The following is a 12,701-nucleotide window of genomic DNA, read 5'->3' as shown; positions in this document are numbered from 1 at the left end:
AACCACGAAATAAGTACTTAGAGTATTCCTTCGTTAAAGAGTTTAGGGCTTGTAATTTTTTTTTTGAAACTACTGATTATTCATTAGATCTAGAATAGTCTGTTTGTCGTCAAGCCGTTACATTAGCTATGTGTAAATCAACTGGAATGTACAAGTTTAGATAAAAGTTCGCTAAATAAGACATCAAATTAGCCTTAGTCGTGCACGTTTATAAATTAGGCATCAAATTAGCTTTAGTTTGGGTACGTTTAGAGATTGTGCATCAAGTTAGCCTCAGTCTGTGTAGGTTTAGAAATTAGTCATCAAGACAAATGTATCATTATGCTCATACTAAGGAATCGTAACCACATTCAATGACGGGCGATTAAATTCGAAATGTGGTTCCGGTGACCATATATATTTTTTCACATTCGTCAATTAACTCAGCTCGTGGAAATTGATAACAATAATCTCAAGTTATTCAAGTCAAGTCCATTAAAAACGTAATACAGTATAACCCCAATAAATAATAGCGTCGGGACGGCAAAATTTACAATTTATCATGATATTAAATTATGGAAAAATAATAATTATTAATTTATCAAAACGTTGCATAATTCTTGCAACTAAACACTACGTCAAGGATTCAACCTTTGTGATGCATGGATTATAAAAGCTTTCAAGATGCATTATTATTATCGGTTTTATTGTAGTCTTTGGACGGGTTATGAAACAAGAGAACCAAATCCCAAAAAAAATAATGTATTAGACACGATGAACGTTTACGTTTCAGCTTGGAGAATAGATATTCGTTCATTGGATGAGACCGTGCCAGAGACTTCATAGGATCGAATTTATCACAATGGAATAGCCGTTAAAAACCTTGTGAACTACCTCAAAAGAATACTATTTCTGATATTTGATGACAGTGAAATAATCAAGAGTAACATGGGTTACAAACCCACCTTCGCGTAAAGACATTGAATACTTTTTTTATTGCATCACCAAACGACAACACCAAAACTCTATTAATGTTAAGAAAAATCCAAGATGATATTCAATGTAACATCAATTTCAAGAAAAAACAAGTCAAATTTGAATCATATTTTAGCAGATTAACATAATTGTAAAGCTAATATTATGTAAATTAGAGAGTTATTAATTTATATATTGGAAGAGACTTATAGAAAGTCTAATTTTTTTATGAATTAATAAATTTAGGGAATTATTAATTTAGCACGTTGGTCCTTACCCGGGACCGGCAAAATTTATTAATTCATCGCGGATTAATTTATAGGGTTCTACTAGAAACATAAAAAATAAAAAAAAATAAAAATAAAAAATAAGAGCACTGGTAGAGGGTCTACCCTCTCTCCTATTCTAACGACTATATTTCTTCATCTTGTTTTTCAATATCTTTTCTTCTTTTCTTTTCTTTCATGATTTCTGAGTAGTTTTCCCTATCTGGAATTCGACCCTGAGCCAGATGGGGATCAAGAAAGGGGTAAAATCATCAACATTCTCCTAGTCTCGTTTTAATAGATCCTTTTTGCTAGAAAGAAATCCGAATCCAAATTTATTTCATCCTGTTTTTCTAATTTTGTAGTATATCTGTATCCAAATTCCATACTGCATTCATTCCATATTGCATTGCATGCATAAAACCTTTCATTTTGTATTCATCTAAGAAAATATTCATTCTTCTTTTTTTAGCCTGCGCATTAGTTTTTTCTTTAAGCTTCTTATTTTTCTTTATCTCTTTTTTAAATTATATACCTACTAGTTCCATCCTTTGTTCGAGTGATCCTATGGGATTATTACAGGTCTTTTATTTTAACCATTACTTGGTGCCCCATTAATCTAGTTAAGCCTTGTTTCAAGTTTGCTTAAAGAACCGAATCCTTTGATGCTTTTTCAGATAACACCCATTAAATTAGACTAACAACATCAATATAATTCAGGATAAAGAAACATATCGCAAACAAGATTTAAGACAGTGAAACTTCAAATTCTTAGAAAACAACAAGAAACCTAATATCATTCATACTTCTAATAGAACTTAAATTGGATAGTTGCTTTTGCCTTCTTCTTAGCTTTCGGATCTATTCTGTTGTTATGACCCTTCATTCTTCTTCATCGGAATCATCCACCATAATAATCCTGCCGGCACGTTCTTGTTGATAAATGGTCGTTTTCTCATGGACATAAGCATAGTCCATTCCGGGTGGATACTCGGATAAAAAGTAATTACCAGTTATCGGAACTCCGGTGGCAAGCCTTGTGTGAAGATCCTTGATAGCCTGAGTTCCCAACCTATTCTTCTCTTCTTGGCTTAGGTTGCACAGACTAATCTTTGTGCCTATGCATGGTACAAGAAAGTTTCTCGATGACATACTGTACATCGATAATATTGAATTCGATGTAGTTGCCCTTCCTTGCAACGAATAACCTTAGTGGATGAAACAAGAGCACCAATTGGAATCCTGTAGTGATTACTAGCCATTCTTAGCCTTTAATATATTTGTTCTAAGTACTTCTTTTTTTTCCGAACTGCTGTATATGTTAGGGTACCAGATTGAGGTTTTTTATAGTCTGAATTATCTCTAGTTTTCTCTTAGCATTTAAGATTTCTCGATTCCTTTACGTTTAGTTTATTGGAATTCAGACGTCTAATCTTCTGGCGATAGTCGTTCGAGCAGAAAAATTTTGATTACTGGATTTCTAGTTTTGTTTCGATGCATGCACCTATAGATTTTGAATTTTTTCCCTAGGTTTAGAAACCTATTTGGTTAAAATTTCAGTCATGTTCAATCCATCTTTTAAATGCATTTATTTCTCCTGCTGGATAGCCTTATAGCTTCTCTTTTCTCTGATTGAGTGGTCATAGAAATCTGGTTTAATGCAGTATGCATTAATTCTATGTGACTCTTTGCGTCCTTATCAATTTTACCTCTGGTGTTGTTGGAGTGTCTCTCTATTATCCAATCTCTTGCATTTATTGAGTTCAATTGTTTTTTTTTGACCTGTCCTTTAGCTAATTTGGTTGTCGAACTCTTATTGGACGTGGTTTAAATTAAAGTAGATCCTTTTTGGTTTCTTTAAGGTTAGTTTTTCGAGAAATCCAAATTTCTTTCAATTTATAAGCAGAGGAATTAATTGGTATTATGTCTGTTCTCTTCTCTTCTCTTAGTACTTTCTCTTGCCGGGAGCTTCCCTCTATTTCATTCAATTTTCTTATGTTCTGAGCAATTTTTGAATCTTCTTTCTTATTCAATATGAGCAGCTACAATTTATACAAACATCTTAGTGGTATGTCTGTGGCATTACACTAATATAGGCATCCTCCCAATACCTCCTGCATTAATGAGAGACTATGGTATCAAAGAGAATAGTATTCTAGCTAGAATTTTCTTGACAGAGTTCTATTCGGTTGAAGATATAAGAGGAGTACTACGTCATTTCTGGGGTCTTAATATTGGCTTCCAAATTAGAGAAACTGATCCAAACTTGTTCATCATTACATTCCGTACGGCAGAAGACTTGAAATGGATCGCATTGAACGGACCTTGGTATCCTTACGGTAATGTTCTCTCTGCGACATCTGCTTTTCCAGGAATGCAAATTACTACTGAGGCGGACAAAGAAATCCCTCTTTGGGCTACTATTTCAAACTGCAGACGTGAGCACAAAGTAGGGGAAAGACTAGGATTGATTGCTAGCAGGATAAGAGTTGTTAGTTAAGTCTGTAATGGAACTGGGAGTTTTGATTGTGAACCAATGGTCTTAGTGTGGGTAAATATAGAAAAAACTCTAGTCTTGAAGTTATTGGTTAAGGTTGAACAATACCCTGTCAGTAAACTAGCTTTTACTTACCATAACTTACCTTCAAAATTGTGTTCTCATTGTGCTCGGTTTGGTCACAAGATCAATCAATGTGCCATCTTACAACATAAACCTATGGAAGATATCTATGATATATCGATGCATTCACTTGGCCATGCTGATGATATATTTTGGCTAAATAATACTCCCATTCAAATCTGGAATCCCCAAGATAATACAGATGCGCATGGTAATATGGAGTCTGTTGAAAATTACTTGAATATTCCTGGAAATAGAGAAACATTATATGAATTATTCAGAGAAGAGCATCCAATATTTGTGAATCAAGAAACTGATATTCCAACTCAAGATTGTCCTTATGAAGTCTTAGGCCCGGTTACTTACGACGAAGATATGGCTTTAGCCTCTACTACAATTCTAGGCAAGCATACTTTCCCTTTTAATATCCCTGAAAATTTCATTCTTTACAAGGGTCGAATTATGAATCTGTTAGATCGGGTAACTCGGAGACTTATCGAGTTATCAACTCTATGGAACCAAATGAAGAAAACTAGGTTCTTGAATCGGAGCCAGTTCTTGCTCCGGTTAACTCGAACAACCATATTCTTGTTCCGGTTCCTAATGTGGTCACTAGAATATTATCATTCTCCTCTTCTTCCTTTGAAGATGCGCAGGAAGTCTTATCTTCTCCAGCTTCCGTAGGTTCTAGTTCTGCTTCGTTCATTGCATCTCATAATAGTTCCATTCATCATAATTTGAATCCAATTCATTAATCTATTGCATCTCCTAAAACTCAGCCCAAGTCTGCATTTAAACTTGCAATTCCTGACTTTCCCTCCTCTTCATCATCTGAGGGATTGTGCATTTTGGTTTCGGATTCGAATAAATTGCTTCAAATCGATCAATATAGCTCCAATCAATAGTTTCCTTTGTTGAGATTAACTCAGTTGCTTGTTATTAGAACTTTGATACTTTGGTAACCTAGTTGCAATCATGAAAATTATTTCTTGGAATGTGCAAGGATGTAGCATCCTTTCACTCAAAATCATCTAAACCAGTTAATTTCAAAAGATAAACCAGAAATCTTATTTCTCTCTGAAACTAAATCCAAGAAGCATCTCGTCAAGAATCTTCTTAAAGATTATCCTAATACACACATAGTGAATCCCATAGGATTAGCAGATGGTCTAGCCTTAGCTTGGGTGGATGGATTTTCCTTTGAAATAGTGCATTGGAACACAAATATGATTAACATTTTAGTTCAAACTAATGTTGAGTCTAAGAAGTGGTTACTCACATGTTTCTACGGAAGTCCCTATCCCAATAATCGAAATTTAGCATGGGATTTTCTTACAGAAATCTCTGAACAAGTAGATAAATGTTCAATGCCTTGGGTTCTATTAGGAGACCTCAACATGATCTTCTGCCAAGAGGATAAAAGTGGAGGTTTGCCCTTTAAAATATTTGATTGTAGTTATTATCATAATATCTTAAGTAATGCAGGCCTCATAGACTTAGGTTTCAAAGGGTATGAGTTTACTTGGAATAATCATAGAGAGGATGCTAAAAATACCCAAGAAAGACTAGATATAGCAGTAGCTAATACAGAATGGAACTCACAATTTCCTAATTCTGAACTTTCTCACCTTTTTGCAGTTGGTTCAGACCATTGCCCAATTTCCTTAAACTTAGATGCAAAGTTTTCTAAACTTGAATTCACTTTCACTTTCAAGTTCTATGATACTTGGAAAAAGAAAATCTCTTGTGTTCAAACTATAAAAGAATCCTGAAACCATATTATTAGAGACACAACAACAGATTCTTAATTTTGAATCTTCAATCTCTTCAAACCAATCGGAAAAATATTTTTGGATTACCTTCAAAGCAGATTAAAAGAGTGCTTACCCAAATTGATAACTTAAATACTTCAACACATGTTTTCAAAAAAGAAGAGAAGATTAAGGAAAAGCTTTCTCAACTTGAAAAGTTCTATGCTACTCAAGAAGCAATAGCTAAACAACAGTCTAGGGATAATATGATCCAATTAGGAGAAAAAAATACCAAATTCTTCTATACTAAAACTATGAAAAGAAGAAAGTGGAACCATATTGAATGCCTTAGAAGGAGTAATAATGAAATAACATTCAAAAGAACTGAAATACAGGACACCCTGTCAGAGTACTTCTTAAATCTATTTTCAGCTCCTTCTCCTCCCCCTTTACCTAACCCTATTCTTTTTCAGAACATTTCCTCTTGTATCTCTTCTGATGATAATGCTCATCTCAACTCTGTTCCCTCTGGTGAAAAAATATGGTTAGTTATTAAAAAACTTAAACCAAATAAATCACCAGGACCAGATGGTTTCCCAGCTAGTTTCTTCAAACTAAACTGGGAAACAGTAGGAGAACAAGTAATTTTTCCGCAATTCAGCACTTCTTTATCTCTGGAATTCTTCATCCATAATTCGATAAAACATTTTTGTTTCTCATACCAAAAAGTAGGCATCCAAAAGACCCTAGTGGTTTTAGACCAATAGGACTTTGCAACACTATGTATAAAATTATAGCCAAAATTCTAGCTAATAGAATGAAACTATTGCTAAATACATTCATTTCCCCTTTCCAAGCTGCATTCCTTTCTAAAAGGCAAATCTCATACAATATTATTATTTTTCAAGATATAATTCACTCCTTTAAAAAGAAGAAAGTGAAGCATGTTGGAATGGGAATCAAAATTGATATGTCTAAGGCTTTGATATGGTAGATTGGGATTTTCTGATCAGTTCAATGAAAGTTTTTGGCTTTGACAATAATTTTGCAATCTGATTCACCAATGCATTTCTAAATATTCTATTGTTGTCTTGCCCAATGGTTGCCTAGCGAACTACTTTAAACCTACTAGAGGTCTTAGGCAAGGGGATCCTCTTTCCCCTTACTTATTTATAATCTGTATGGAGATCTTCTCTAGACTTCTTATTTCTGGAGAAGAGGAGAAATTAATTCATGGAGTGAAAATCACTCCAAAAAACAGTCCCATTTCTCATCACTTTTTTGCAGATGATTGCCTGATCTTCACTAGAGCTAACCTTAAAGAGTGTCACAATATCCTTGCCTTGATTGAATCTTTTAGTAAATCTTCAGGTCAATTAATAAATTTTGGTAAATCTGGTGTGTTCTTTAGCAAAAAAGTTCAACCTAAACATCAGAGGATGATTAGTAAAATACTGAAAATAAAAAAAAATTGACCCAAAAGACTCTTACCTAGGAACTCCCCATTTCATTAGTAAAGCAAAGATACAATTATTTGAAGGAATAGTAGAAAAGACGGAACATAGAATTCAAGGCTGGTTAGGAAAAACTCTAGCTCAAGCTAGTAAAATGGTACTGAATAAAGCAACTTTAGCTAGTATGGCTAGCTACCAAATGAGTTGATTTATTTTACCAAAAAAAAAAATCACAAAAAAAAATTGATGCTTTACAAAGAGATTTCTGGTGGGGGAAAGAAACTAATTACAAAGGGTATTATCCAAAATCATATTCTTGTCTCTGTAAACCTTTGAAAAAAGGAGGGTTAGGACTTAGAAGTGCTCATAAATTCAACTTAGCCATGATTACTAAACTAGCATGTAGATTATTAACAGAACCTAAGACTCTGTGGTGTCTCAGCTAAAACCTAGATATTTCAGAAACTCATCAGTATTTAAGGAAAACTCCCACTACTAGTTCATGGATATGGAAATGCATTAGTAAAGGTATTCAACTAGTGGAACATAACAACATTTGGGAAATAGGAGATGGTTACAGTGTAAATATTTGGGAACATAAATGGGTACCACATTTGATAAACAATCTAAGTAACTATAGAACAACAACTAACTCTAATTTAACACTTGTGAAGGAGTTGATTGATCCTCTCACTTTGAAGTGGAATTCTACTATAATTTTTGAATTGTTCCATGCACACATAGCTAGGAAAATTTGCAATATCAGATTAGTCAGAGATAAGCCAGATACTCTAAGGTGGCTTCTTACAAGCTCTGGATCCTTTACTGTTAAGTCCATGTACAACAAACTTAATGAACGAACTGAAAATCATTCTAACTTAGGACAACCTGATTCCTTTTGGAAACATTTATGGAACCTCCAGGTATCACAAAGAATAAAAATTTTTGCTTGGAAATGTCTGCATAATGCAATTTCTACAAATCTGAAACTTTCCAAATTCATGCATGATATTCATCTTAATTGCTCCTTTGGTTGTAATGAAACGGAATCTCTAGAACATCTATTACTATTTTGTCCCTATGCTCAGTTTGTTTGGGCAACAAAACTATCTCCTGTCACCCTGCAAGTTGATAGTTCTATAACTTTCTTGGATATCTGTAAGGAATTGATGAGAAAGAAGGACCCAACTACATCTTTAGAAACGATTCTGACCAAAGCTTGGTTCATTTGGAAAGAAAGATGTAACAGAGTCCTTGAACAAAAACAGCAAACAAGTGCAACTAGGATTAGAAATACAGAGATATCTAGATTATTGGAACAAAGATAACCATTCTCTTAGCTTGACATTAAAAAATACAGTTGAAATCCCTAAATGGATCCCACCTAAGAGAACTCAATTGAAACTTAACATAGATGTAGCCTGGATTTCTAGTGTTTTGCCTGCAGGTTTTTGTTTAGTTCTTCGGAATGATGCATGAGACTTTGAACAAGGAAGAGCAGGCTCCTTCACAACAACTACCCCTGAAGAAGCGCAAGCCATAAGATTGTTGCAGGGAGCTAAATGGGCACTGGAAAAAGGATGGTCCAATTTCAGTATTGAAGGAGATTGCAAAAATCTATATGATTACTTGAACGGAGAATCCTCTCAAATTGAATGGCAGAATCAAGCACTTATGGATGAAGTAAAATGTGATTTCAACAAATGCAATTTTTTTTTGGGTTTCTTTTATATTCCTAGACTTGCAAATCAAGTGGCTGATACACTTGCTAAGGAAGCCAAAACCATTGTTAATTTCGTTAATTGGGACAATATTCCACATAATTGTATTTTGCAAAACTTAGAAGTAGATAAATCTAATGCAAGGGACAAGCATCATATCTTTACATTAGAAGGCTCTACTAATCAAGATACAAGGGTCCTTAACACCCTAAGTTACATGATTTATAAAGGGGGATATCAGTTCTATTAAGTGTTGATACCGTTTCATATATGACAAAAAAATCCCAACGATTCTGGTCATTGGATCGATGAAATGGTATCACCACTTAGTAGGACTGGTATCCCCCTTATAAATCGTGGTAAGTTAGTTTCTTTGAATACATTTTAACTTAAAAAAAACAACTGGTAGAGAACTTGATACCTTAATTTTTTGTGTATGGACAAAGTGGATTTACAAGGGGCCACAAAAATAATTCTTGCATTAGGCCACAAAAGATGCAAGACCAGCCCTGTGCAAAGGGTTTCATTTACTTGTAAGAATAAGCAAATGCTGCCATACCTCTCGTTCATAATAGGAGCTGTGTATTTTGAGAAAAAACAATAACAAAATATCCTAAAGAACAGGACTTACTCCTATATAGAATAGTTGTCGTTAGGTTGTATCCGTTGCCACCTGGTATAAAATGCAGCGAGTTGAGATAAAGACGGAAACCACTCCACCATTTTCTCAATTTTCTTCCTGCGTTTGGAAAACAAATAATTTCTAGAGTTCGTCAAAGATGCGAATAAGAAAAGATATTGAAAACCTTCAAACCAAACTACATACAGAAACAATGTGCTAATAATTTCAGAGGCCTATGCTCGAACATTATTTTTGGGTCTCTTGCCTTTATTCATATCTCGCATCTCAATATTAATTGTAACGAAACACTGCGCAGGAATTTCTTTTCTTGGGAAGTTTTCTTTGGAGCCTCTTCTGTAAGTAATTCACATTATTTTTCTTGTCATTCTTTTGGTTCCCAAACTTAATTTCCTGACAGTGAGTGGACAGATAAAGGAGAATCATGGAGATGAATAGCGGAGGCAAAATGATGCATATAGTCATGTTTCCTTGGTTTGCAATGGGTCATCTAACTGCTTTTCTTCACACTGCGAACAAATTCGCAGAGAGAGGCCATAGAGTTTCTTTCTTAATACCCTCCAAAACACAATCTAAACTCACCTCATTTAACCTTCATCCGAGCCTCATCAGTTTCATTCCACTAGATGTCCCGCGCGTTGATGGCCTCCCATCTCATGCACAAACCACTGCAGACATTCCATATCCTCTGTATACTCACCTTATGACAGCCATGGATCGTACTGAGCCAACCATTCAATCCATTTTACTTGACCTTAAACCTGACTTGGTATTCTACGATTTTACTCACTGGCTCCCAGCGCTGGCGCGTCGACTTGGCATTAAGTCTATACATTACTGCATCATCAGTCCAGCAACTATTGCTTACGACATGTCCCCAGCACGAGACCAGGAATCAGAATTAAACCTGGAACGTCCGCCTTTGGGATTCCCACCTTCGTCTGTGAAGCTCCACTCGTTTGAAGCTAAGGCAAGTGCCTCCTTCAGAGATATAGAATATGGTAGCGGTGTCTCATTCCACGATCGAATGATGAAATCATTAAGCGATGGCGACGCTTTGGTTTTCAAGGCTTGTAGGGAGATGGAAGGGGAATTCTGTGACTATCTAGAGAGACAATTTAAAAAGCCTGTTATAGCCTCTGGACCTGTAATTCCTGAAACACCCACTTCCACTTTAGATGAGAAGTGGGATAAGTGGTTAGGCGGATTCAAGAAAGGATCAGTTGTCTACTGTGCACTTGGAAGTCAATCTAACTTGAACAAAGACCAGTTCCAGGAACTGGTTCTGGGTCTGGAACTTACTGGCTTGCCATTTTTGGCTGCACTGAAACCACCAGCAGGAAATAATTCAGTCGAAGAAGTGCTTCCAGAAGGGTTTACAGACAGAGTGAAAGGGAGAGGAATTGTGGAGGGGGGATGGATTCAGCAGCAACTGATACTGAGCCACCCTTCCATCGGGTGTTTTGTGACCCATTGCGGATCAGGCTCGATAACGGAGGCATTAGTTAATGAATGCCAGATTGTATTATTACCACAGATTGGTGACCAGATAATAAATGCGAGGTTCATAGCAGGGGATTTAAAAGCTGGAGTTGAGGTTGAGAGAAGAGAGGAAGATTGTTGGTTTACGAAAGAAATTATCTGCAATGCTGTGAAGTTAGTGATGGAAGAAAATGGTGAAGTTGCTAACGAACTGAGACTCAACCATGATAAATGGAGAAAGTTTTTGCTAAAAGATAATCTTGAAGCCTCCTACACTGACGAATTCATCACCAAGCTTCAGGATATAATAGCGAGTACGCCTAACAGGTAAGTGCTAGTTATGAATTCCTAGTACTATCTTTCTGAACCAATAACAAGTGAACAATGTAAATGGATGTATATGTGTACAACTAAGTGTAACCTGTGGCATAATGGCACAACAACACTGTCCCTGTTTTCTTCAGGGGTTATCTCTGCACTATATCTTGTGCCTTAGGTGCAGGCGCATGTATTGTTCTTTATGTGAAATAAATATGGTGGCGCCCCAATAAGAGAGGAATGGTGCTTATCATTTGTATTTTTTTTTTTATGAGGAATGTAATGCGTATAAAACTTGGTGTTAGTGTTGAGTTTCGCTAGTGTGCTTGGATAGTATAATCCTTCGCATGGTTCGAGCAACTTCAATGCGCTCTAGTAAAAAGCAAATTTGTTATGTTCCCATGTAGAGATGATCCATAGTAAGAAGCAGTTATCCTTCAGAAAATTACCTCCCTCTAAACCATCTTATGGGAAGTTTTGCAGGATTTAATCACATTTGCAATTGTAGAAAGCATACTTGTGTAAGTTTAGCAAGGACACAGATTGATCCATCTCTTTTGAGTAATGATAATGGTAGAGTACTAATATCTGTCCATAGTTGGGAGAATACAACCTTCTATCGAGGGATTGAGTAATCAGTTTGAGTTTTGGCTATGCCAACCTACCTCATGTGTAGACTTTTTTTCTGGCTAAGCAAACAAAACAGAAAATATATTAGACGAAAAGATGATACAAGCAAACAAGAAGGAAAAAAAGGTGATAGTTAAAAACACCATATCCATCAAAGAAAGGCAGCGACAACACCTCGTAATCTAATAAAACTTGGTATCCAAATAGCAGTACAAAAAAAAAAGGTCACCCAAATCTTCTCATTTTCTGCTCAAACGTCAAGACCGTTAAGTATCATTGTGCTGGTTGAGTGAGGGATATGTTATGCACTGTCATCAACTCCACATGCAATTTCGTTGACACAGAAGAGATTTAGTTTTACAGAGAAAAATTCCTCTAAGGTGTCCTGATGGTTATGTATTACTGCTAAACGTAAGCGTATGTTAGAATATTGCAAAGGTTCAGGCACTAGATGTAATGATTCATAGAGAGGTCGATCACCCCCATTGTTTCAATTTCAGAAAACAGATAGTTTGAGAGTTCGTCCTAGAAGCGAAAAGCAAAAAAAGAGTGTAAGAAAATGTTGTGCTCATCAGCTTGAGGCCTATTTTCGCTAAGTAATGCTTGGGCATAAAGTGAGTGACTTTTGCATGTACTAGGTACTAAGCTGCCCATACCCCCCACCCCCCACCCCCCATCAAGGAAATATATGATGTTAGAAGTAAGAACCTTTAAGTTACCGTTTACCTGTGTTGCTTGACCAAATTTGCTACTACGATATTAGCCAAGTATTTGGGTGTTGGCTCTAAAGTTTGTCACGCACGTTTTTACTTTTCAAATGTACGAGCAAAGTCTTTGAGGACTTACCATTCAAATTTAAAGAAAG

At 35.7% G+C, this 12,701-nt stretch overlaps 1 protein-coding gene across 2 annotated transcripts; it reads left to right on the top strand.

Moving 5' to 3' along the window:
- Window positions 1-9,429: 9,429 nt before the first annotated feature.
- On the top strand, window positions 9,430-11,600 carry LOC113291047 (UDP-glycosyltransferase 79B30-like). 2 transcript variants are annotated; one of them, XM_026540635.1, is made up of 2 exons: window positions 9,430-9,744; window positions 9,818-11,600. In XM_026540635.1, the coding sequence occupies exon 2, from the start codon at window positions 9,831-9,833 to the stop codon at window positions 11,217-11,219; it is 1,389 nt and encodes a 462-aa protein (XP_026396420.1). In that variant the 5' UTR covers window positions 9,430-9,744; window positions 9,818-9,830; the 3' UTR covers window positions 11,220-11,600. The 2 variants fall into 2 exon arrangements, with proteins under 2 accessions (XP_026396420.1, XP_026396414.1); XM_026540629.1 differs by having other exon boundaries at window positions 9,807-11,600.
- The last annotated feature ends 1,101 nt before the right edge of the window (window positions 11,601-12,701 follow it).

The sequence above is a fragment of the Papaver somniferum genome, chromosome 1 (assembly GCF_003573695.1).
Source record: "Papaver somniferum cultivar HN1 chromosome 1, ASM357369v1, whole genome shotgun sequence".
Taxonomy (NCBI): Eukaryota; Viridiplantae; Streptophyta; class Magnoliopsida; order Ranunculales; family Papaveraceae; genus Papaver; species Papaver somniferum.
The sequence above is the reverse complement of the archived record's forward strand: the minus strand, read 5'-3'. Positions and strand labels throughout refer to the sequence as shown.

What these genes read in the sequence shown, in the direction of transcription:
- LOC113291047 (XM_026540635.1), top strand. Translation starts at nt 9,831, where the DNA reads ATGGAGATGAATAGCGGAGGCAAAATGATGCATATAGTCATGTTTCCT.